At 46.8% G+C, this 25,019-nt stretch overlaps 2 protein-coding genes across 2 annotated transcripts; one reads left to right on the top strand and one right to left on the bottom strand.

The window, feature by feature from the left end:
- Window positions 1-4,835: 4,835 nt before the first annotated feature.
- HAUS1 (HAUS augmin like complex subunit 1) lies at window positions 4,836-10,791 on the bottom strand. Its single transcript, XM_054283375.1, has 6 exons — window positions 10,719-10,791; window positions 9,510-9,684; window positions 8,403-8,538; window positions 6,945-7,079; window positions 5,865-5,988; window positions 4,836-5,308 (listed from the first exon to the last, which is right to left on the bottom strand). The coding sequence occupies exons 1-6, from the start codon at window positions 10,770-10,772 to the stop codon at window positions 5,132-5,134; spliced, it is 801 nt and encodes a 266-aa protein (XP_054139350.1). The 5' UTR covers window positions 10,773-10,791; the 3' UTR covers window positions 4,836-5,131.
- A 4,372-nt stretch (window positions 10,792-15,163) lies between these two features.
- ATP5F1A (ATP synthase F1 subunit alpha) lies at window positions 15,164-22,701 on the top strand. Its single transcript, XM_054283524.1, has 12 exons — window positions 15,164-15,273; window positions 16,391-16,469; window positions 17,442-17,611; window positions 18,382-18,555; window positions 18,633-18,799; window positions 18,929-19,077; window positions 20,029-20,180; window positions 20,310-20,534; window positions 20,642-20,749; window positions 21,284-21,428; window positions 21,624-21,774; window positions 22,431-22,701. Exons 1-12 carry the CDS (start codon window positions 15,214-15,216, stop codon window positions 22,510-22,512), a joined length of 1,662 nt encoding a protein of 553 aa, XP_054139499.1. The 5' UTR covers window positions 15,164-15,213; the 3' UTR covers window positions 22,513-22,701.
- The last annotated feature ends 2,318 nt before the right edge of the window (window positions 22,702-25,019 follow it).

Raw genomic sequence — 25,019 nt, 5'->3', positions numbered from 1 at the left:
CAGACCTGACAGCTGCCTGCTGATTTACGCTGCGTGCGCCAGGGACGGCTCAGCTGTGACACACGGCTCAGATGCAGCTGCTGGGGATTTTTTATTTTTTTATTTTCCTCCTTGAGTTTCCAGTGCTAGGAAGCAACACGTGGCTGTGTTTGGGCAGCTCTCCAGGCAGCCTGGCCCTGCTGCTCTCTGGATTCAGGCTCTTCATGTGCTGTGAAGCAGCAGCAGCCGGGGAGAGGTGCAGCTGCTCCGTGGGCGTGGGGAGGGGAGAACAGCCCCAGGCTCCACAACCGGTGCAGCATTTCATGATGAGGTGGAGCTATGGAAGTGCCACAGTCCCCAGGAAATCCTCCCAAGCCTGGAGTCATGCTTACACGTGTGAGATAAAAAGTCTTCTCCTAATCTTAGCCAAGTAAGTCTTGAGGCTCTCGTTAAAAAGCAGGGCTGGCATCACTCTCAAGCCCTCATCTATCCCATCTTTGTATCCCAAAGAGTGAATAACACTCCCTCACATTTTAAACATTCGAGCAAATAATTTCTAATTTGCTTTTAAGAGCTTCCAGTGATTAAGATTCCTTAATTGCCAGGCTATGACCTCCAGTGCCTTTCTTGTTAGATCATTCTTTGATGTCTACCCAGCCATGTTCTGATGTCTTCCAAGACTACAACTTCTTTCCCCTACCACAACAGGAAAATCAGATTATATTCTTGTTCTTTCCAGGTTCAAACACCATTCCCATGGTTTCTTTTGTGTAGGTTTTATTCATAAGAAGTAGCTGTACCTGTAATCATCCCTGCACTATGCTGCCTGCTCCAAATTTCACATCAGTGACCCCTGAGGTAATTTCTCCTCAGCCAGTTTAGACCACGAATTTTCCACTTGCTCTTGCACTCATTTCCTACCCCAGAAGGAGTGAAGATAAATAGCCCTAAAACTAAGGCAACTCACCCTTTCCTCATAGCTTGGAGGAACTAAACAGCACCTCCTTCTGCTCTATGAAAGAGGCTGGAGATTCCCATGGGCAGTGGATCTCAGGGCATCCCTCCCTTCTCCCCATCACAGCAAAAAATAAAAGGAGAGGACAGGGGTTACACTTGTGCTGTTAATATTGACACCAGTGTAATTTTGAATCTCTTGTCCTGCAGATCAATGGAAAATCAACTTTTGCAGTGAAGCAACAGCTCTCGTGATCATATTCTTTTGCAACTCCAACTGCAAACAGATTGTCACTGAAATCACCACTATTTGCCTGGTTGCCTCCCACAACAAACAGGCCCATGCTCAATGTCCTCAGGTGCTAGCACTCTTTGCTTTTTCCCTACCCACAGGAGATTTTCTGATTTTTGGCTTTGGAATCAAAGAGTTTCTAAAAGCTGGCATATGTAAAACACTTCTCAAAGTGTAGAAGGCTGGTGTGGCGATGGCATGGAAATAACAGAGCTCAGGGAACCGTCGTGGAAGATGACATTTGAGGTAGAATTGTTAAGGACAATCTGACTTCGAAATCATCATGTCCCACAGGGGTTCTGCAAAAATACTGTTTTCAGACCTAGAAAGGTCTTACTGTGTGGGTTTTTTTGTTTGTTTGTTTTGTTAGAAAACTATGCCTGCCTGCTCTATCTATAGAGCTGCTTTACAGGTGTGTATCACAGAGGGAAAAATAACTCATAAAGACAACAGCAAGTCTGGATGCTATTTAATTGAAAACAGCTGAAGCTTATAAAAACAAGGCTGACAGAGAGAAGAACACAGCAGGAAGCTGCCAGGGTACCGGTAAGAGTTCTGAAGTGCATTGCTAGTGCAAGTAGGTAGGCAACAGAAGGAGGATCATGTTCCAGGCGAGCTGGGTACTGCTGGGCTATGACAGCTGGAGAGACTGAGCCTCAATCTCCCTTGTGAGCTCTTCATCCAAGGCTTTCTACCAGGAGAGAAAACCAAGAAGAATCAGGGACCACGAGACAGCTTCCACGTGCTGCTGACAAACACACACATCTGCAGTGACCAAACCCTGGGAGCCTGTCAGCAGTGATGGAATAACCCTGGTGTTGAGCAGGATGGACTTGTCCTCCAAACGGAAGGCTGGACAAGCTCAGCTGCCTTCACTCTGAGCCCCAATGTGATTCTGAACACGTCCCAGCTTACTGGTCCTCCCCAGAGGTGAGCATTCTGACCTCAGAACAGCTGCAGGCTGGTAAGGGGAGCCTGTACTCCCTCAATCAAAAACCCAGGCATTCTCACCTGAAAATGTGCAAAATGCTCTTACCCAGATGTGATTTTTGATCACAGGTTTAAGGCTTACCACTTGTGCTTTACGAGCAAGCAGGCAGTAGCCCAAAGGAACAAAAACATGTTTTATGGGGCTCAAACGTGGCTCAGCTCACTCAGGAAAGCTACAAATGAACTTCCCAAACAGCTTTAGGGTGTTTGGCTCAACAGATTACACCTGCATGGAGGACATGGGCACTGTGTTTTACAGGGAACGTCCCCATTGCAGCATACAAGGCAGAAGTTGACTAAAATAAGCCTGGAGCCCTCTGAGAGTTCAGGAGGAGCAAGGAAGATTCTGAGACCTACAGTGAGTGGATAAACATTCCAATAGGCAAAATTCATGGGGCTACAGCTACCTAATCTGCACTGATATCACTATGCCAAACTGCCTTTGCAGCTCAGACATCAGTTCACCAGTTCCCCTGATCAGTATCTACAACTTCTGCCTCACCACATCCCCCCATGAGAACATTCTGTAATAAATCTGTAAATAAATCTGTAATCAATTCATACATGTAGCTCCTGGAAAGATAATAAATCTCTTACAAGTTCTTGTCTCACTTCTTCAACCTTCACCTGCGCCAGGGGAATGCTCTAATGAGAGAAAATGGCACAAAAATCAGCATTTCATCAAGATACAAGTCCCTGCACCTTTACAAGAGTCTAATGATGAGCCTCAGGTAAATCAATGGACAATTAATGAAGTTTTGTGTACGCACTTCACATGCAGAAGGTACTGCCATTAAAAGTTATTGCCATTGGTTTGGTTTGGGCAATCACGCATTTTTCAAGTCTGGTATGGCCTGAAGTCTAAAGAAACCCCTTCATTTTAAGCAATTTCCCAAATCTACCAACCAAGGGACTTGATTTCAACAGTATTTGTGCAATACTTTTCCAAAGCACAGTAAGTTTGCAGGGAAAAACCTCCTTCCCTTCCTCCTGCCTGCACCAGGGGCTCTCCCAGTCTCCACTGACAGCAAGGCTGGAGGTGGGAGTTGGAGAACCTAATCCCATTTGAATGTCCTGTTCCACCTGAGAGAAGGAGAAAGCTGCCTCTTGGAGGAAGATGGATTAAACAGAGCAGCAGTCCCACATTTCTAGCCACAGCCTTTTTTTTTTCCCTAGGAGCAAGACATCAGTGTTTGTACGAGGGAGAAAACTGCATTTTCATAGAGCACACTCAAGAGAAATCAAAGAAAATGACGGAGCAGCCAGGTCAGGGGACAAAACCTACAATTGGCTATTTCTTCAGGATCCTTAAAATTCTGTTCAGAGCTCCAAGCTCTGCAACACATGCTGTGTCCACCAATATGGCCTGACGAGCATTACAGCTAAAATACTGGCAAATCTCAAAAAGTTGGTTATACTAGGGGATTCCTTTTCTTCCATATTTCTTTGTCCAATTTCTAGATAATTCACCCGAATACTAATTTACCCAGCAAATGTGTCTACTTTGTTAGAACACAGTTTGTCTGACAAGAAGCTTAATTTCTTGGCTTTGATTAATAAATAGAGATCAAGTCTTTGGTTTGCATCATTACCAGACCTGTAGGACATCTGCCTGTCCACCAAGGGCATCACAAGGATATCCCTTACATTCTGAAGGCCACTAAAATTAACCTGATGGTAAATACAACATAACAGTGGAATAAATAGTTACAAGAGGTAATTCAAGATAGCATGCCAGTTCCGTCTTCAATGGCTCTAATTTTTTACGCAGTGCAGCCAGCTCCTGCAGAAAGAGAAAGGCAGATGATATTCTAGGGAATTATTTGCAGAATTGATGGAAATGGGTGAGATAGATCCACAGTCACCTACAACATTTCAGAATTTGAGAGATTTCATCCTCTATAAAACACATGGAAAACCAAAGTTTTGCACATGCAGCAGCAAAAAGACTCTCCCATATGCTTATCAAATGGGAGTAATTTCTTTTTGGGACTGCAAACTGAGTACCTTCCACAATCCCAAACTCTTTTCAAATAATCAAAGTTAAATAAAAAAGATAAAGCCATTTGTGCTGCCCATTTCACTGATGTCCTGGCAAAGCAGTTCTATAAATGTCAAGGAGTCAAACTGTACCTTATGCTTGGGCTCTAGAAGATGACAATCCCAGAAAATTTGCCTGTGGCTTTTTGGATGCAAAATTCCAACAAAAATTAGTCCTGGTCAGTACCCTCGTGTAACACTGGGCAATGTGAGCACTGCCACCCAGTGCTGGTTGGTGAGAAGCACAACAGAGAAACCAGGAAATCTGTTTTCACTGCTCCACTCGAAAACATAAAGGAAAAGGCAGCAAAAGTAATCAGGAGAAAGACTGAGTTCCCACTACAATAACAGCAAAAAATATGAAGATGTATTGAGTGCAGAGGACAAAGATGTAAAATCTGTAGTTACAAACTCAAGAAATGTGCTTTTTTTTTAAGATGTTCCACTAGGCTTACAATAAAGCTGAAAAATGTTATGTTTAAAGACACAGAAAAAAAACCAACCAAACAAACAAACAAAAAAACCCAAACAAACCACAAAACAAAAAAACCCCACACAGTGATTCTGAATTTGGGTTTCTTTTGACCTTATCTCCTTTTTTTTCAGTGTTTGGAAGAGATTTGCTTCACACAAAGCAAGAATCACATGGGTCATTCTATCAAGAAACTGTAATAATTCTGTGGACATAGTCCACAGAATATCCACTCTGTTTATAACACAGATCAGAAATAAAGGAGGCAGATCTGTTTTCAGCGCCAGGCAATTTATTCTGTGGAAATTCTCCAGTAGATGCCTCTAGGAGAGACAAACCCACCCAAAAGAGCCCAGTTCATGGGAATCCACCTACAGGATTTTTATTTGTGCTTCCTTTGGCCATTAAGATTTGCTCAGGCAGCCAAAGAGCAAACTACTATTCCTGAAAGCACCCAACAAGCAAGCCTGGCCTGTCCCACTGTAGCAACATCCCTCCTGTATCCAAAAACCTACCTCAGATGATTTCACCAGTGCCCCATGTGTCAGGGATTGGTCCAACTCCCTGGTAAAAAGCTCATCCTGCAAACAGGAGAGAGCACAAAATGCAACAAGGAGAAAGATTTCACCACTTCCTTCTGTTTAAGCAGGCAGGGAAGAACACAGGTTGTCCATGGCAGAAACGTGCGCTACTGGAGCCACAGTGATAGCTGGTGTACAAAATGAGGTGGTGCTAAAATTTGTATTAAGAATAACAAGTTTTTCCAGAAAAGCACTGGGAGAAGGGCACACGGCAAGGCTGAAGAAAGGTTTCTCAGGAAAATGTCAATTGTAACACAACACTTTCCATCCCGTGCTTGTCAAGGTATCAGGTATGGCTTCACTTTAGCCATAAAGCAACCTGCCAGAGTTTCTCAGGGAATGAGGAGACAGCACTGTACTGATCACAGGGTGCACTGAGGAGAGATCAGCAGGGACAACTGAACTGTATTCACATGTTGTCCTGTTAGCTCAAGAGTCCCCAGTACTGGAGTTCAGGAAGCTTATGGAATATCTCTGTAACTACAAATTTGGGCTCAACCAACCACGGCTGTGTCATCCTACCACAGTGTCATGTAAGAAAACTCCTTCCACCTACCTCAGCACCACAGATCCTTATTTTCATATCCTTAGATTTGTCTTCCAGGAACTTCAGGTTCATGGATTGAGTCACTTCTTTGGTCTGTTGTATTCCCTGAGATTTCTTCAGGTTTTCAATTTCCCTTAAAAAATAACACAGAAAGAAAAAGCTGTTACATTCAAAGATGTATCAGTACACAAATACTGTTACTTACCTATGCTCAAGCTAAACTCTGCAATACAACAAACACATGAAAGAAGAAAACTGAGAAAACCCTGCATTTCCCTGTGAGACTTTCCAATGGAAACCTATACAGTGTTACCTCCAGAACGCCACAGACCAGGGAAAATAGAGGCAAAGAAGAAAGCCATATGCCTAAAAGCAAAGGGTAATAATCTCGTGCATAATTCCCTAACTCACTTAGAGACCTGTTACACGAGCTAAACCTCAGATCAAGAGGAGGCAAACCTGCAGAAAGCACACGGGAATGTCGTTTACAAGGCCAATTGCCACTTTAAAAGACAAAAAAAAACCATTCTAGAAATAATTAGACTGGAAGGGAGCTGTGGAGAGCATCTGGGCCAGCTCCCACCAAGGCTGGGGTTGATTGTGCTGCGCTTTGCAGACCTCTTCAGATACATCCTCCAGAGAATGACTTGACACTGATTCTTTTTTGAGTTATCACTATTATTACGTCTTCTACACACTGGTTAAGAGAACTTCTTACCTGAGAATGGTTTTTGTTTTGCCTCCCTTAGTCTGACTACAGAGGCCATGCTAAATGTGCTAAGAAAATCAGATTTGTCTTCAGCCTTAGACAAAAGTAACTGGTGGAAGATGGAAACTTGTATCTGAAAACAGCTTGTAGATCACTTTTGCTTTAAAATAATTGGTTTGATGCTTTGCCAGATCTCTTTTGACTACTGAAAGTATCCATAACACATGGGTTTTGATAGATACTTCCAAATACTTTGAATTGGAGATGTGTCAAACCCCTAAAAATTCAGTTTTCCTTGTTAGTTACCATAACCAACATTGCCCAAGATAGAAATCACCAGTATTACTTTAATCTTGCCCTCTTCTTCGTTCATTACTCACTTCTCTAACTGCTTCTCCATCATCAGTGCTGAAGTTAGTTTTTTTGTGAGGGTCCTCAATTTCTGTTCCATTTCTTCGTTTTTTGATTTTGTTTCACACAGTTCCAAGGTCATGTCATGGATGGCACTGTACAAGCTGGTGAAGAGAAAATCAGTGGGAATGCTCAGGAGTCAGATTTTCTAAAAGTCAGAGTTGTTGTTATTCTTTTCTCCACACCTTAAATGAATGACTTAGTTTCCTCTTGATGTTATGGCAGGAGTAAATTTAAGTAAGATATACCAAGGGAATTTGCTTTCCATAACTAACACAGATTTCCACGTGGAAGGGAAAACAGCCCAGCTACCTGAGTAAGTGAGCAAGTGAACACAACTGGCACTCTGGTGAATAAAACCACCACGTGCTCCACTCCCGGCTTGCCTCACTGCCTTTGAGAGAAACTGTATTCAGTCCCTGAAAATGCATGGTCACAAGATGTGCCCGGCAGCATCTGAGTACCCTCCTCTTCCCAAGCGGCCCAAAGCTCTTCCCCCTCCAGCTCAGGAAGAGAGATGCAAGTGCCAAGATCCTAAATATCACATAAAAATTGGTTTCAAAGTAGACTTTACCCCTTCTCTGCTGCAAGTGTTGCAGTGCCACGGGCCAAAGCCATGCTAGGGAGAGAGGCCCAAGGAGACCAGACTAACAGATGCCATTTCTCCATGGCAGAGGGAATCTCCTTGCATGAACTGAGGCCAGATGAGACAGACAAGGATGAGGAGCTGAGGCTGGAAGAGCAGTCACAGTCCCCCAGTCCTTGCCTAAGCAGTGTGAACGCTGCTGTAGCCTGGGATACCTGGCACAACAGTCCAACTGGCAGCAGCCTGCAGCCACTGACCACAAAAGCAGGGGAAAAAGGAGGGATTTAACTCCATCCCAGGCCCCTCTCAGGCTTCAGAGATTCCTGTGCTGGGGTAACCTAGAGCTAGGAAATTCAAATGTAGTCTTCACTCCTTATCCATCCTCACATAGTACACCCAAGACCTTGGAGCACAGGTGCACCTCTGCTTGCCAAAAGAAAAATTCCTCCCTCCCTAAATGACATTATTGCCACCTCCCTCCACTGTGCTGAAAAGGACCACAAGGGTCTCTGTAAGAGGGAGAAATTAATTCCAAGTGCGTAAATGAAGCCTAAACAAGACCTATGAAATATATATCTATTACAGATGGGTGGGGTTTTTTCCAAGTACAGTTTTGGATTTTCACCCCTCTCCTCCTCCTATCACATGTTGCTTGTTTTGGTGGTTGGCAGGAGGGTGCTAGCACTTTGTGCTCAGTTCCCATGCACTCCAAAGCTGCCCAAGGGGTGAAAAATAAGCCTGACAAAGAAGATTCCTAGTGCCGAGTTTGGAGCTGCCAATGTGGAAAAGCAGAGGAAAACAGCACAGACCCTCACCACGAATGCAGAGTGTGAAGAATTACCTGGTAAGAGACGTGTCCTCCATGTTGAGTTCTGCTGCATTTTGTACCACGTCAGGGAGGTCATCGTCGTCCTCTTTGGACATATTGTCTTCCAAATATCCCAGGCTTTCTTCAAGAATATCATGACAGTAGTGAGCTGGAAAATATACACGAAACAAAGCAGTGATTTTTTTAACATTACTGCTCTTTTATGGAACACTTCAAAGCTAGAACCCAATCCCACACTGGGAACTTAGCTACCTGCCTGTTGTTGGAGGAAAAAGACACTTTTAAAACAGGATTAAACATACAAAACTGCTGCCATATCTCCATTTGTCAAACAAATTCAGTGTATAAAGGGAGAAAGCACTGCTCCACTCCGTCCCTGATCAGTCTGTCTGACAAACAAGAGCTCACCCTTGTGCTACAGCAATGAGCACATGCAGGTCACCTCCCCACAAAGCCCACAAGGCTGAGCCTTGTTCATGGCAAATCCAGGAAGTCTGTCTCCATCATTTTTTGTTTGGTGGCAAGGCACTTGATAGAACAAAAACATCTTCACGTGTACCATGCCAGCCTTTGCACAGAAAAGCAAAATTCCTTCCTGAGAAAAGCCTATGAAGTGACAGTCCTTTATTATGTATTTTAAAAACACACTATGGTCCCCTGAACCACTCACTTGCTCAAAAAAACCCAAACAAATTAAGAAATAGTCACTCTAGGCAGCTTCAGCACAACGTAATCATCTCAATGTTGTTTCAGGCTCCCCCAGGGCTTTCCTTAACAGTGGCTTAGCACCAGCTCAGACTCTTGAATGAGCTGCAGGGATACTTCCCTCTCTATCCAGGCAATATTTCCATGCTGTGCTATCCAGCCCAGCAGACTAGGAGGTTTTAGCAATTAACCTGCTTGTCCACATTTATGGCCTGCTCAAGATGGCTTATAAAATTGTCCTTGAGTCATCTTATGTCGCTGTAAGTTGTAATGAAAACCGCATTAAAAAAAAGCTGAGTCTGTTTCAATTACATATATTTATATATATTCCAAAGTTTCCAACAAATACAATCTTCAGGACCACTCAGAACAGCCTGACTCAGGTGGAACTGAGAAATGGAGCTTCAAACTCACCTTCTGCTTTATATTTGCTTGTCCTGTCCTTCATGTCCTCTGTCCACAGCATAACATACTTGTCTCTCTCTTCATCGCTCTCCATAATTTCATGCAAATAATCCACTGTCCTTTCATTCACCTCATATTCCAGAACACGCTCAGCCCCATATATTTTCTTTAACCATGAAGTAACCTGCCAGAGAAGGGAGACAAAAGAGCAAGCAATCATGTGAAATGACAGAAAATAGCTGATAGACGTGAAGAATGTAAACCACTGCAAACTCTGCATTCCTGAAGAGCAACTCCTATATCAGTCCAGGAGGCATGGGTGAGAAAAGGGGAGACAAATTCCTTTCCCTCTCCTTTAAACACCCTCTGTGGTCTAGAAGACTATATTATATCCTTTTTAATCTCCCTCATTTCTTGGAATACCTGCTTATCTCCATGTGATAAAGTTTTACCTTTTTATTCACGTGACCTCTTGGCTACAGACACAGTAACAACCCAATAGATGTTAAATAGGTGTTTGGAAAAATGGTGAACACTGTGTTAAAGTGTGTGGGATAAAAGTGCCTGAGCCATCACTAGGAGCAGTCTCTCTGCAGGAGAACAGGAGTCACCATAAAGTGAAGCCACAAGCCCTGCAAAGCAGTTGTACCATCAAAAACAAGGCCAGAAATAAAAGATCAACATAGTGCTCTAAGGTAGGGCTGTGATCGAGGAACCATGGAATTGTTTGGGCTGGAAAAGCCCTCCAGGATCATCCATTCCCCCAGCACTGCCCAGCCCAACAATGACCCACGTCCCCAGGTGACACATCCACACAGCTTTTAAATCCCTACAGGAATGGGGACTGCACCACTGCCCTGGGCAGCTCTGCCAGGCCTGGACAACTCTTTGAATGAAAAAATTTTCCCTAAGATTCAACCTAATTAGATTGGAAAGCTTAGATTATGACCAGTAATAACTGAAGAACAGGGAAGTTCTACAGCATGTAACGAACATAAACTCTTGCATAAGCCTCCCTAATAAATCTGACGGAGAATGGACGCAGCCGTGTAATTTTAAGTGTATTTTTTCTCGTCCCTCATCCTGCTGCTGTACGCGCACACAAGCAGCGATGGAGAAAACCACCGCAGCATAAGGCGCAAAAAGCACGAACTGTGTGTGTGTGTGCGCGGAGAACTGTGGAGAAAAGAGAAAGCGAGCCCTGCCGGCCCCCGTTACCCGTGTGAGCTTCTCCTGGAAGGAATCGCCACCCGGTTCTCCCGCCGCCGCCATCCTGCCCGGAGCCTGTCGGGAGTGGGCGGCTGAGGGGCGGCGCCGCCGCGGCTTACCGCGGAGCGGGGGGAAATAGCGATGGAAACGTGTTTTAACAGTTAATAGGAGCGTTAAACGCCGTCTGTCCGTTAAGGGAAGATGTTAAAAAAAACGCCAAACGAACCTCAGCAACAGAAAAATTAAACAGAAGGGATGCAGGAGGAAGGCATCGCTAAGTACAGCAGAAAGATGTCTGGGGGTGCGGCTGGACATGAGCCCACGGTGCCCGTGTGGGTAATGGCCCCTGGGCTGTACCAGCCAGGATGTGACACAGCCCCAGGGTTAAAAATAGGGTAGAAACTGTTGTAAAATAGTTGATGGAGTGTTAAGCATGTACTGTTAGTTTGGTTATGGTAAAAGGGGTTTAGTTATGGGAAATACGGTACTCAGCGTACCATATTACACCTAAGTAAAGTGCACCAGCCCCCAGGCGAAACGAGCCAGCCTGGACAGAACTGTAATGGGTCAATTAAGCCCCTTAAACGTTCATGCAAGTGAAGGATCCAAACAGAAACCAATATTAAGGGGCAAAAAAAAAAAAAAAAAAAGGCTAAAAAGGGGCTTCTGACCCAGTGAACCTGTGCCGCCCCATCTGGGACATCGAGGCCATCGCTGCTGAGCAGCCCCAGCACCGGGGCTGCAGCACCCCCGACGGGAGCGCTCCCGTTCAGCCCGCGGGCCCCCTGCTTTAGGCCTTTCTTTTTATTATAATAAATGCTAAAATCACTCTAGTACCAGGAGCTTGCTCTCGTTTTTAACACCGGGGCAGTGCCCGTCCCTGTGCTGGCACTGCTGAGGCACCTCCAGTGCTGGGGACAGCTCTGGGCCCTCAGCACAAGAGAGACACCGAGGGGTTGGAGCGTGTCCAGGGCAGGGAACGGAGCTGGGAAGGGGCTGAGCCCCAGGAGAGGCTGAGGGAGCTGGGCAGGGGCTGAGCCTGGAGCAAAGGAGGCTCAGGGGGGCCCTTGTGGCTCTGCACAGCTCCTGACAGGAGGGGACAGCCGGGGGGGTCGGGCTGTGCTCCAGGGAACAGGGACAGGAGCAGAGGGAGCGGCCTCAGGCTGGGCCAGGGTAGGTTTAGATGGGATAATCAGAAAATTGTCTTCTTAAAAAGGGGTGTGAAGCCCTGGGGGTGTTAAGGCCAGGGTGAGTGGTGGTGTTAGTTCTTAACATCCATGTGGGTGTGGGTTTTTTTTTGTTTTGTTTTGTTTTGTTTTGTTTTGTTTTTCTTCCAGGCAGTTTTACAGAAATTTAAGTGATTTCTGAAATAATCAGCATGGAAAGAATTGGTGAAGAATCACATTTAGTACAACACATGCCAAAGTAGCTGAGGATTTTTCACTCAACCTTTTCAATTCCTAGAAGGGGAATCCACTGGAATCTGTGGCTTTACCAACCTCTCTGGATTACTAGAGGGACCGATCACACTGTGCCTGAGTTTCAGCACTTCCTCACTGCAGACCAAATCCTGTCTCACATGTGAGACATAAAATCATCCCCAGCTGCAGACTGAGGGGTGTGGGGGAAGATTCTGCCCCTGGGCTCAGGTGAGAGCCCACCTGCAGAGCTGCCCCAGCCCTGGCTCCAGCAGCACAAGGAGCTGGAGCTGCTGCAGCCAGTGCAGAGGAGGCCACGGAGCTGCTGCCAGGGCTGGAGCCCCTCTGCTCTGGAGCCAGCCTGGCACAGCTGGGGCTGCTCAGCTGCACCAGAGAAGCTCCAGGGACACCTCAGAGCCCCTGCCAGGGCCTGCAGGGGCTCCAGGAGAGCTGCACAGCCCCTGGGGACAAGGCAGGGATAGATGGGATATTGGGAAGGAATTCCTGACTGTGTGGGTGGGCAGGCCCTGGCACAGGGTGCCCAGAGAAGCTGTGGATGCCCCAGCCTTGGAAGTGTTCTGGCCCAAGTTGGACTGGGCTTGGTGTGGTGTCCAACCCTTTAGGGGAATGGAGCATCCAAGATTCAAAGGTGCTCATGGTCAAAAGGAATGAAAAAATTCAGAGTGTTCACAAAAGCTTTCCAAGTTAAATTACACACTTGGCATGGAAATTAATGTTGGTCTCTGACCTCTTCATATAAGCCCAGGGCAGCGGGTTTTGGATAAAGGGGTAGGGTGAAAGGGAAGAAAGGATAAAAGAGGGGCAGAGAGGAAGAAAGAGGTCACCAGGCTTGGCTCCAGTGTTGATCTGGCTGGTGGAGTGTCTAGGGTCCTGGTGTGCCTGTACATAAGGTCTTGGTGGGGGCACCTTTAACAGATGACTTTCCCTGCCCTGGAGGTTACTTTCTCACTTTCTATGCAAATTTATAATCTGCGGTTCATTCTTCATTTCTTTCTGATAATGAATTGGAGGGCTTCAAGGGTCTCTGGTGGTCTTAATTCCCTGTACAGTCCTAGACTGCTTCTAGGCTTCATTGCTGGGCTGTGCTGTGTTTGTCTCCAGGAACTAGAACAAGGATGTTTCTCCCAGAAAAATGCTGCCCAATCTCTGAATGGCCCATTTTCCAGCCACATGCTATTGTTCCTCACAGCTGTGTTTTTACCAACAAACCTTGATTCTTGTTACCAACAATCTGTGGTTGGCTCTACAATTATCCAGCTATTGGTGTTTGAGGCACACAACCTCTAATCTTCTGGGCTTCTATACTCAGGCCAACCAGATTTAATCCATGAAACAGATAGCAGCTAACAAGCAAGCTCTGAGTAATGTCCATGTGTTAGAGAAAACAAATTACTTGTTGGTGGAATTGCCTTGTCAAGCTTGATACACTTCAATGATCTCAGACCTAGAGGGAGATTAACAAGAAGAAAGGATGTAACACTGATAGCAGGCACAGAGAATGCAGAGTTTACAGGCCACAAGGACATCTGCTTGAACTTCCAAGATGAGAAAGAAACTAATGAAGTGAACCCAGCACCTGTGCTGAAACCAGCTCTGACTGGGTAAACAGTAATTCTGACAGGGGGAATCTGTGACAACTGATCCAAGAAACCCACCGACCCAAAAGAAGAGAAAGACTGGGCATGAAAAACAGTAGAATCATTAACCAATACTAATTAATAAGAGAATTATGTAACATAGCCGGTGAACACTAGTTCCTTTGTATTCTAAAATGTATAAATTGTTAAGCATTTTGATTGTTCTAGAATACCACTAAGCATGCAGTCTTGCACAACCCTGCAATAAATAATCAATGTTTCTCTGGTGTGTCTAATCACAGGCTTATTGCACAATAGGTAAGGAATCAAATTTTTGCAGACAGCATTGTCACTGCCCCATCCGTTTTCCTGCCCGATACTGAGCCCCACCAGCTTTGCACCCCTCAAGATTTATCAGTAGCTGTATCAGGACAGCTATGATTAAGCAGCTGCATATTGTGAGCTTCGCTTTTTTAAGGAAATCAAGATGATTACAAGAGGAATGGCAGTTTGGATGAGAGCCACGAGGATTGAAGTCAGCAGGACTGAGCAGTCAGTACCTGGGAGAAGAGTAATTCTGGCAGCGGGAGATTGTGGCCAGCATCTCATTGACCACCAACTCAAAACAGACTAACTAAATTGAAAAGTGAGAGGTTTAACTAGGAAAGAAGGGTAAGAGTGGTAATTAATTGAAGTGGTAGTTAATAGAATGGTACTAACTAACCGAGAAGTTATCTAACTTGTAAGCAATGAATGCTGACGCCTTTGGTTGTTGAAATGTATAAACAGAGTAACGTTTTGATGATGGATAACCTCGACATCCAGCTACCTGCTTTCTGCCAACTAGAAAAAGACAAAAATACCTCGCCTCGGTATGTGAAATGGTGCTGCACACCGGGGAACGAGCCCGCGGGGTAACACTTCTGTCCCTGATTCTGTAACTGTCCCTGCTCCTGTCTTTATCCCCGTTCTCTTCCGTGCCCGTGTCCCTACCCTTATCTATGTCCCTTTCCGTGCTCCTGTCCTTGTCACTACCCGTGTCCCCGCCTCTGTTCCGGTCCGTTTTCCTTCTCGCGTGCCTGCCCTTGTCCCTATTCCTTCCCGTGTCCCTGCCCTTGTCCCATCTCCGGTCGCCCCTCACTCCCCGCCCCTTCCGCCCGCTCAGGGCCATTTCAAGGACACATCCTGCAGCGGTTTTTTTTTCTAAAAGCCTCATTTAGTGTTCTATTTTGTTTTTAAAAATTATTTCTATTATTTTTATTGCCCATTGTACATATTCGTGTATAAACGGACAGACAGGTAGATATACACCCACGCATCCAAACCAGGGGCACGGGAAGCAGTTCCCTGGCGCTCCCCGCCCCCTGGGCGCGGCCTCGGCGCCAAAAGGGGCGTGAAGCGCCGCGGCCATTTTGTGTGCAGAGCGCGCGGCCGGCAGCCGTCAGCGTCCGCCAGCCTCAGCCTCCCCCGGGACCCGCCGCCGCCGCGATGCTCTCCGCCCGCGTGGCCGCCGCCCTCGCCCGCTCCCTGCCGCGGCAGGCCGGCCTGGTGAGCGCCATGCCCGCCCCGGAGCCGGCGGGGCCGGGGGGACGCGGCGCCGCCGCCATCTTGGGGGCCGCTGTGACATTGAGGGTGTGAGGGGGTGACTTCGGAGTTTGGAGAGGGAAGCACGGGGTCTGCTGTCAGCGCTGTGGGACAGATCCCGCTGAGGAACAGGGTGTCCCTGCACGGGCTCGGGGTAGTGGTTTAAAGCTGTCAGGGCAAGGTCAAGGTTGTGGGGGTGAGGGGTTTATCTCTCTCTCATGCCCTCAATGTTTGTGAGGAAACGGAGGGTGGGAAGAGCCGTGAGGAACCAGTATTTCCAATGAATATGAACGGGGAAGAGGCCTGCTCAGGGCGCAGGTTAATAAATGGCATCACCGTTGCTGCATGCTTTTGCATTGGGAGCATTGCTTAAAATGCAAAAGCATGATATAATGCATTCATTATCACATTTTTTTTTTCCATCTTTAGTGTTCAAAGTCGGCCATGAGAAGAGCTTTTTCTCAGGGAGGGTGATTAGACATTGCAAGGGGCTGCCCAGAGGATGATGGAGATACCAGCTCAGTGGTGCTTAAGGATATAATGCACTTAGTGCCATGTTCTAGTTGGCAAGGTGGTGCTTGGGCATACGTTGACCTCAGAGCTCTTTTCCAAAGTAATTGTGATTGTGAGGTATTTCTGTTGTAGTGCTTTGTGGGTTTTTTTTTCCATATGTGTCTTAACAATACCGAAATCACTGCAGTCAGATTTGTGTTAGGAGACACAACCTTCTCTCTCTGCAGAGCACTGACTGATGCAGTGATTTCTTTATGCCCCGAGGTTCTCGTGTTCAGCACAGAAATGACAAGTATGAGGAGGTTTCTCTTTGGGAGCTGCTGCAGCGATTGATGGTGACATCAGTGCACTGCAGAAAAATGCAGCGAGGGATTTGGAGCAATCTCCTTCATTATTTGTCCTTTCTTAGTGGTGCTGGAATTGGTTCCATAGCTGTGAATGGGGTGCTGTGGAGCTTAGTTCAAAGCTTTAATGCACGTAAGCAGCTCAAAGATCAAAGATGTGTTAATCTCTCAGCGTTTTTTTTGCACGATTAAAGGAACCTTACTGAAACAATGGCTTATTTTAGGTTTCCAGAAACACCCTCGGCGCAGCATTTGTTGCTACAAGAAACCTCCATGCCTCCAAAGCATGCTTTCAGAAAACTGGTGAGTCTGAGGAAGGTCTTGAGTGTGGTTTAAGAATTTGGTCTGTCAGACAAAAAAGGAATTTGAATATGATGAGTATTAGTTGACAACACTTCGGGACATTTAAACGCTGAGCCATTGCATCCAGCAAACTGCACTTTAATACCTTGAGAATGCCCCCAGAGCAGGGAGCGGCTGTGTGTCAGCTGGCTTACATAGAGTACCTGCTTCACCTGCAGCATTATTTGAAAATTATTTGAAAAAAAAAATAGCCCCAGATTGGAGTTGCCTGCAACAGAATGAAGGACTGGATGACTTCCCCAGGCCTGCCTGGGTTTGACCTTGTGTCCTTGAGCACAACTTTATTTTGCTGCTAGCAGTCTGGTGTTTAGAGAGGACAGCTGCACTGTGTGGCATGTGTTTGGCAGTGCTTTATGCAAATTTTTTTAAAGTGGTTTAAGGTGATTAAGGACATTACTAATAAATAAATTTTGCAGTTTTACTTACTGTTTCTTAGCTGAGGAAATAAGCTGTTGGAAGTCAAACTGAAGTATGGAGAATATGTTTTTATATCTTAACATCAAACGACTTGCTCCTGAAACATAATGAAATTAATTACATATGTGTGGATCTTGGATCACAAATCATTTGGCAGGGTGTTCTGATGTATCCAAGGCTAAGTAGCTGCTCTGCCAGCAGGCCTGTTCTGCCTGGGCTTGGGCTGATTAATTAATCAAATTGCTTTCTAGGGAGCAAGAGCATAGGATGTAATCAGGAAAGTGGATAACTACCAGGCCTGTTTTGGTTGAAGCTGGCTGGTGATGATGAGTTGAAGCTGCTTTTATTTGCAATACAGAGACTGGTATTTATCTTAGCCTAGTAAAGGTGTTGCTAACTAGATGTGGGAGAATAGGGCACATTGTGAATTCGAAGGAAGCTTGCTGATTGCTTATTGTACCCTAAGATGCTAATTGATTTCAAACATCTCCCCAGGTACTGCCGAGGTGTCCTCCATCCTGGAGGAGCGCATCCTGGGAGCCGACACCTCGGCCGAGCTGGAGGAGACGGGCCGCGTGCTCTCCATCGGTGACGGCATTGCCCGCGTGTACGGCCTGAGGAATGTGCAGGCAGAGGAGATGGTTGAGTTCTCCTCTGGGCTGAAGGTAAGCTGCCACTTAGCACAGTGTCTCTTCAGCACAGAGATATTAAAAAGACAGCTTTTTAAGGAGAACTTGAGAATATGCTTGGAGGCACCACTATGAACATTGCATTAGCTTCATTGCAACTTTAATATGTAGTAACTGGTGATTTTTTTTTTTTTTTTTTTAAATTTATAACACTGCTTTCAGTATCAGCATCTGATTCTCAGCCAGCATTTGAACATTTGAGCTGTCTTTGTCTTCATTTAGAAAGTAAAAGGACTAGATTGGCACTGGATTTTTTCTTTGGTTTCAGGGTGTCTTTTGTGTTTGCTGTTCAATAATGATCTCCCTGCTTCAATACATTATGCAACTTGCTGGTTTGTTGAGTCCTATCATTGAGTTAGGGTTAAAACCTGTTTCAAGAATACTGTAACAGCTCTCTGAGCATTTTTAATGGCCCATTTCACCTTGAGCAGAGAAGAAGCCAGTCCTTTTCTCTTGTCTGGCTGCTAGGCAAGGGAGTAACGTACTTGAACCTTGCTTACCCTGTCTGTTCTTTTTAGAGAAACAATTTGAGTGCTAGGCTGCTGGGGTATAACTACCTGGTAGGTTGAAAACTTAGGCAGGTTCTCTAGACAATGTGGAAGGAAATAGACACTTGTACATAGAAGCAGAACATTGTCACAAGGTTGAGGTAGATCATGTAGGATTTGTGAAATGATCATGTCAATATGAAAGTTTTTATGCATGTCAGTATGGATTTTCTCAGAGTGGTGTGATCTCTGTCCCAGGGCATGTCCTTGAATTTGGAGCCTGACAACGTCGGTGTTGTCGTGTTTGGTAACGACAGACTGATCAAGGAGGGGGATGTTGTGAAGCGGACCGGTGCCATTGTGGATGTTCCCGTGGGGGAGGAGCTGCTGGGCCGTGTTGTGGATGCCCTGGGCAATCCAATTGATGGGAAGGTAAGTGTAGCTGGGTGCTAAGTACCTCTGCTGTTATCTGTGTGATACAGACCTCAGCAGTTTTTTCTCTCTTTTAGGGTGCTATTGCATCTAAGACACGTAGGAGAGTTGGCTTGAAGGCCCCTGGGATCATTCCCAGGATCTCTGTGCGTGAGCCCATGCAGACTGGGATTAAGGCTGTGGACAGCTTGGTGCCCATTGGCCGTGGCCAGCGTGAGCTGATCATTGGTGACAGACAGACTGGGTAAGTGTAGTGCTCGAGCCTAAAATGTTCCTTAAACAGAGACACAGGTACAGCGGAGCTGGACATAGGATTGAGTAAGGGCTGGGAGAACCTTGGGCAGCTTAACTCACCAGCCTCTCTGTTGCACAGGAAAACTTCAATTGCAATTGACACCATAATCAACCAGAAACGATTCAACGATGGCACGGATGAGAAGAAGAAGCTGTACTGTATCTATGTTGCAATTGGCCAGAAGAGATCCACTGTTGCTCAGCTGGTAAAGAGGCTCACTGATGCAGGTATGGATTTTGGGAGATGGTTGAGCCTGGTGCAGGTATGGATTTTGGGAGATGGCACCTAATGACATCCTGTTCTCATTGTAATACTCTGACCTCTCCTGGCTGCAGGTGTAGACAGAATTCATATTACATGAGTGAATTACTTAATTTTATGAACAAGAAATCTCTATACCTGTTTAGGGGAAAAAACATCATTTTTGCTGTATCACAGTTAGGAATACTATTTTGAGGTCCCCAAACTGCTGAATTCCTTCTGGAAAAGTCACCCTGTGGATTTAGTTTTTTTCAGCAGAGTTGAAAGCTTCATCTTGGCAGTCAGGCAGGCCTGGTGACAAACTGTGGCCTTCAAATTGTCATTGACTTGGCATTTGTCCCACGTGTTCCATGTGGCAGTCAGTGTGAGTGGCAGCTGGAAATGCAGTGAAGAGCTTTTACTGCCCAAACACAAGGCATTAAATAATAGCATCTCTTCAGAATCAGTGATTTCTGTGACCAAGGCTCCACATTTAACAGAGCTTGCAGGAGATCAGGCACTTTGACCTCATTCCTGGTGGTCCTGGCAGCTGTCATGGAAGAACCCACATGTTAAGGACAGTAATTTGTTTGAGACTGTCACAGAGAGTTGTACTGTCTTGCAGCAGCTAGGAAACTATGGACTTTCAGTATGAGTTTTTTTAAGAAGAAAAAATTGTCTTCGTCTTAAGCTTTGTTTTAAATGGGGAAGAAGTCTCTGAGTGTTAGATGTTAGCTGCCACAAAATTGTCCTTGAGACTTCCTGAGTCAGTTTTGCTAGCAGGTGTGTTTAGCTACATCTGGTGTGCTGGGCTTTCCTGTAGCAACAGTGACACTGCCTGGATGTGCTTCGGCGCTGCTCCTTCACGTGCTTGTTGTGTTTGCTGATTTTGGGCATGATGACACAGGGCACTCAGAGGTGTCTCCAATCCTTTCCAGATGCCATGAAGTACACTATTGTGGTGTCTGCCACAGCATCCGATGCGGCCCCCCTGCAGTACCTGGCTCCCTATTCGGGCTGCTCCATGGGGGAATACTTCAGAGACAACGGGAAGCACGCACTCATCATCTATGATGACTTGTCCAAACAGGTCAGAAACTTTGGTTTTGGGCCTTGTGCTGTGGCTTTGGTGTTTGTAGCCGTAAGAACACCTCAGGTTTAGAACAGTGAAATGTTGAGTGGGGTGCAGAGCTCTGAAGGCTGTCTCTGCTCCACGCAGGCCGTTGCCTACCGTCAGATGTCTCTGCTGCTGCGCCGCCCCCCTGGCCGCGAGGCCTACCCGGGCGATGTGTTCTACCTGCACTCCCGGCTGCTGGAGAGGGCAGCCAAAATGAACGACTCCTTCGGGGGCGGCTCCCTGACCGCCTTGCCCGTCATCGAGACTCAGGCTGGGGACGTGTCTGCTTACATTCCAACCAATGTCATCTCCATCACCGATGGACAGGTAGGGCTTCCTCACAGCCCAGCATCTCCGTGGAGCTTAGTGGCTGGTCTCTGAGGAGGCCTCCAGGCTTCTGAACAAGATAATGATACTACAATTCTGTCCTGCAGATCTTCTTGGAAACTGAGTTGTTCTACAAAGGTATTCGTCCAGCCATCAACGTTGGTCTGTCTGTGTCCCGTGTTGGTTCTGCTGCTCAGACCAGAGCTATGAAGCAGGTAATTGGGAAATGGCTGTTCCTCCTCGTGCTAGAGATGAGTGGTGTGTAGGTGTGAACAGAGAAGGATTAAAGCTTTGCATCTATCAGTGTTACACAATTATAAAAGAGCAAACTTTAGATAGCTCTTTAATGCTTCCATTGCCTGCTGAGAAATGCATGGGAGAAAGGGAAGCAATGTCTGCATAAAGATGCAGGATTCAGTTTTGATGTTTTGAACTGGGTATTGATCACTTACAAAACAGAGAATGCTCTCTTAACTGCAGGCTTTTAGTCCAGACTAAATTACCTAGAATTAGAGAGATGTATATCAACAGTTGCTGTTTCCACAGAGAGATAGTGTGCTTATGGTAAAGTGTGGGATTTTCGTAATGTTTATAATCATTTGTCGGTTTGTATATTGACTTTTATGGAGTGCAAGGCAGAGCTGACTTGTAGCACCTGTCAGCTGCCAGCTAACGTTCGCTGTTCAGTTAACAGCTGACTCGTGGGCACAGTTAGCGGTGGTGTCAGTGGCTGTGACTGTGCCCTGCAGGTGGCTGGTACCATGAAGCTGGAGCTGGCTCAGTACCGGGAGGTCGCCGCCTTCGCCCAGTTCGGCTCCGACCTGGACGCAGCCACGCAGCAGCTGCTGAACCGCGGCGTGCGCCTGACAGAGCTGCTCAAGCAGGGCCAGTACGGTGAGTGAGTGCCCTGGGCTTGGCAGGGCTGCCTGCACTGGGCTTGGGTAGCATTTGTGTCTGTTCTGTGCTCATGGTGCATGCAGATTTGCTTGCACTGAGCTGTCCGTGTGAACTTGGCGTTCCAAGGATTCTGTAGTCTGATATGTCCTGGTGGAAGAGTTCCAGTGGTGTGAGTGCTGTTTTTTCCTGCAGTTCCCATGGCTATTGAGGAGCAGGTGGCAGTCATCTATGCTGGTGTAAGAGGTCACTTGGACAAGCTGGAGCCCAGCAAGATCACAAAATTTGAGAGTGCTTTCCTGGCTCATGTACTGAGCCAGCACCAGGACCTCCTCTCCACAATCAGGTACGGTGGTTTACCTTGATTTATCCCAAGGGTATTGATGTCTGTAGTGCAGATAATGGTCACTGACCTGTTAGTGTAATGTGTCCTAGAACATCGGGCGTTCAGCTGGCTGTATCAAAACTGGGGGTTAAATCAGCCTTCCTACCATCTGCCATCCTCAGCTGCAGCTCTTAGGAAAAGCAGCTGATGCATAAAATGAGCCTTCTTGCAATGTGTCTCCTCTAACCTGTTCCTGAAATCTTGATTGATTCATATTGTGGACAGCTTTGAGCTGTTGGAGTGCTGTGGATTAAGTGCTCCTGAGTGAACTATTGGGGATTGAGTGTTTCCATAGTCCTAGCCTGGAAATTGGTCCTGGCTTTTTTTGTCATGAAGACAATCATAGGCTTTCTGTCTCTGGGGACCAGCTCTGTAGGTTTAGGCCTTGTTGGAATTCATATGGCTGTTCTGAAAGAATTTGTGAATTAAACAGGACTGGCTCTTTCAGGAGAAGGGATACTCTGTTAGTGGGATGGTTTCATGTACCAAACAAGTGTGTTCATTTATCTACTGAATTTGTTAGAAACAGGGAGGTTTGTTGTAAAGCTTCTGTGTTTGTCTTGGGGTTGACCCTGTTTTGATTGCTGTGTCAGAATTTAACTGAACTCTTCCCACAGGACCGAAGGGAAGATCTCTGACCAGACAGAAGCAAAGTTGAAGGAAATAGTCACAAAATTCCTGTCTACTTTTGAGGCATAAACTCTAAAACTAACAGACCAGACCAGGCTGGTTCTAGCAGACCAGCCCAGGCTGTTGTGATCCAGTGTTCCAGCTCCGTCAAAGACAACAAAAGCATGTGCGACTTGAATGTACAGATCTCGGTGAGAATAAAGGTTCCCATGTAAAAAGGCTCTGTTCTGAATGTAAAAATAACTGTGTTCTGTGTGATTTCTTTTTGTCCGTACTTCTGGCTCACTCTTGCACCTGTGGAACCACAGATCTGAACTCCCCTGGACACAGCCCTGCTGGAAGAACTCTGGAAATCAGGGGTATCCTTAATGCTTGAGTGGGCAAACTCCCCTTACAGGAGCCAGGAGAGGGACAGAGCTGAGGGACCTTCTCAGTGTTCATCATTTGTGCCAGGCAACTTATCCTGCAGAGGGGCAGTGGAGCTGGGGTCACAGGGATAACCCCCTGGGCTTCACAGGAATCCCTTAACTGTGACACTGACAGAGCATTTCTTGGAATTGCTGTCTGACCCATCCTGGTGCCTGGCCTTTGGAATACTGGTCTTTGTGTCTTGGCACTATTGCAGGTGTAGCTGTCAACAGCAGTAATACCTGATGACATAAATCTGAGAATCCCAGGATGGTTTTGGAGAAGACCTTGAACATTGTCTCGCTCCACCCTTCTGCCATGGGCAGGGACACCTTCCACTATCCCAGGTCACTCCAAGCCCTGTCCAGCCTGGCCGTGAACACTTCCAGGGGTGATGCAGCCACAGCTGATCTGAGCAGCCTGTACCAGGGCCTCAGCAACCTCACAGACAAGAATTTCTTTCCAATATCCCATCTAACCTTGCCCTCTGGAAGGCTGCAATTGGGTCACCCCAAAGCTGCCTCTTCTCAGGCTGAACAGTCCCAATTCTCTCAGCAGAGCTGCTCCATCCCTCTGATCACGTTGGTGCCTCCTCTGGATTCCCTCCAGCAGCTCCAGCTCCTTGTGCTGTTGGAGCCAGGGCTGGGGCAGCTCTGCAGGTGGGCTCTCACCTGAGCCCAGGGGCACAGGGGCAGGATCCCCCTGCCCTGCTGCCCACGCTGGGGATCAGCCCAGGGCAGGGGGCTCAGGCTGGGGCAGGACTGCTCTTGATGTGTGCACTGTCCCAGGTTAACTTCTGTACAGCAGTGTCCACCTCCCAGTCCAGGTGTGGAGTTACAGGCAGCTGCAAACACACTCATGCAGTTGAGGCTGACAGGCTTCTCTTTTTAATGGCCTGAGTGCTTTGAGAGAGTGGGATCTGCAGTACTGGGCAAAAATAAACACACACTTGAAATACAGAGGTGGCAAATACCTTTTTGGGAACAGTTAGTGCTGTGCTCCAGGAGGACGATCTTGTGTTCCTTCACCATCTTGTTTCTTTAACCCTACAGCCCCAGAGGAGGTGGCTGGGGGGCCTCACAGGTGTGAGGGAATTCTGCTGTGGAACATTTCCACTCTGATCTGCCCAACATCACGTTCCTTCCAGGACAGCTGTAAAAGCTTGTGACTTTCTGCCCAGTGACTAAACCCTCGTTACTGCTTGATGTTGCTGTGCCATGCTTCGCGTGCTGCTATAGTTGGAAAGTCCTGAACTCAAAAGTATCTCAGTCCTAAACAGAGATCTATTTTTTTCTAGTAACGTAAGATAAATGTTCCTGAGTGGTGCCAAGGGCTGGGGCTGGGAAATGGTGAGTGGATCACAAAATCACAGTGGTTTGGTTTGAAAGGGACCTTAACGATCATCTGTGTCTACCTGCTGCTGTGTGTGGAGCACTTCTTCCCAGGCTGCTCCAAACCCTCTCCAGCCTGGCCTTGGACGCTGCCAGGGGTGGGGAGCCACAGCTGCTCTGGGAGCCCTGTGCCCTGGCCTCACCATCCTCTCTGGGAAGAGTCTCTTCCCAATATCCCATCTATCCCTGCCCTCTCAGTGAAAGACAGTTCTCCCTTGCTCTGTTACTCTGTGCCCGAAGTCCCTCTCCAGCTCTCTTAGAGCACATTGAGGTGCTTGGTGGAGTGGATTCATGGGTGGTTTGTGCTCTCTTTCGTCTAGAGGCTACACACAGTCTGCATAAATTAACCTCAGGTTACAATTGAGCAGGCTTATTTCACTAAGTTGAAAATGCATTTTTTAACACTACTGAGTGTTTTAGCTATCCCTGTGTTCAAGCAAAAGCCTCAGTTTGAGTGTGGTGGGTGTGATTTCAGCCATTTCAGTACACAGCGTCCGATCTTTGCTTTCGTATTTTCCAAGCGTTGCTTAGAGCTCCCCCATGGAGTGCCTTGTGTCAGGCAATGGCCCCTAATAAACTGTGACACGGGATGTGTGTGGTGAAGGGGAGTTGTGCGTGTTCAGGGGCTGAGCCTGGAGCAAAGGAGGCTCAGGGGGGCCCTTGTGGCTCTGCACAGCTCCTGACAGGAGGGGACAGCCGGGGGGGTCGGGCTGTGCTCCAGGGAACAGGGACAGGAGCAGAGGGAACGGCCTCAGGCTGGGCCAGGATAGGTTTGGA

Source organism: Melozone crissalis, unplaced genomic scaffold (genome assembly GCF_028551555.1).
Source record: "Melozone crissalis strain CALT ecotype California unplaced genomic scaffold, PUWL_Pcris_2 ptg000036l_1, whole genome shotgun sequence".
In the NCBI taxonomy this organism is placed as follows: Eukaryota; Metazoa; Chordata; class Aves; order Passeriformes; family Passerellidae; genus Melozone; species Melozone crissalis.
This window is presented reverse-complemented; position numbering and strand designations above follow the sequence as displayed.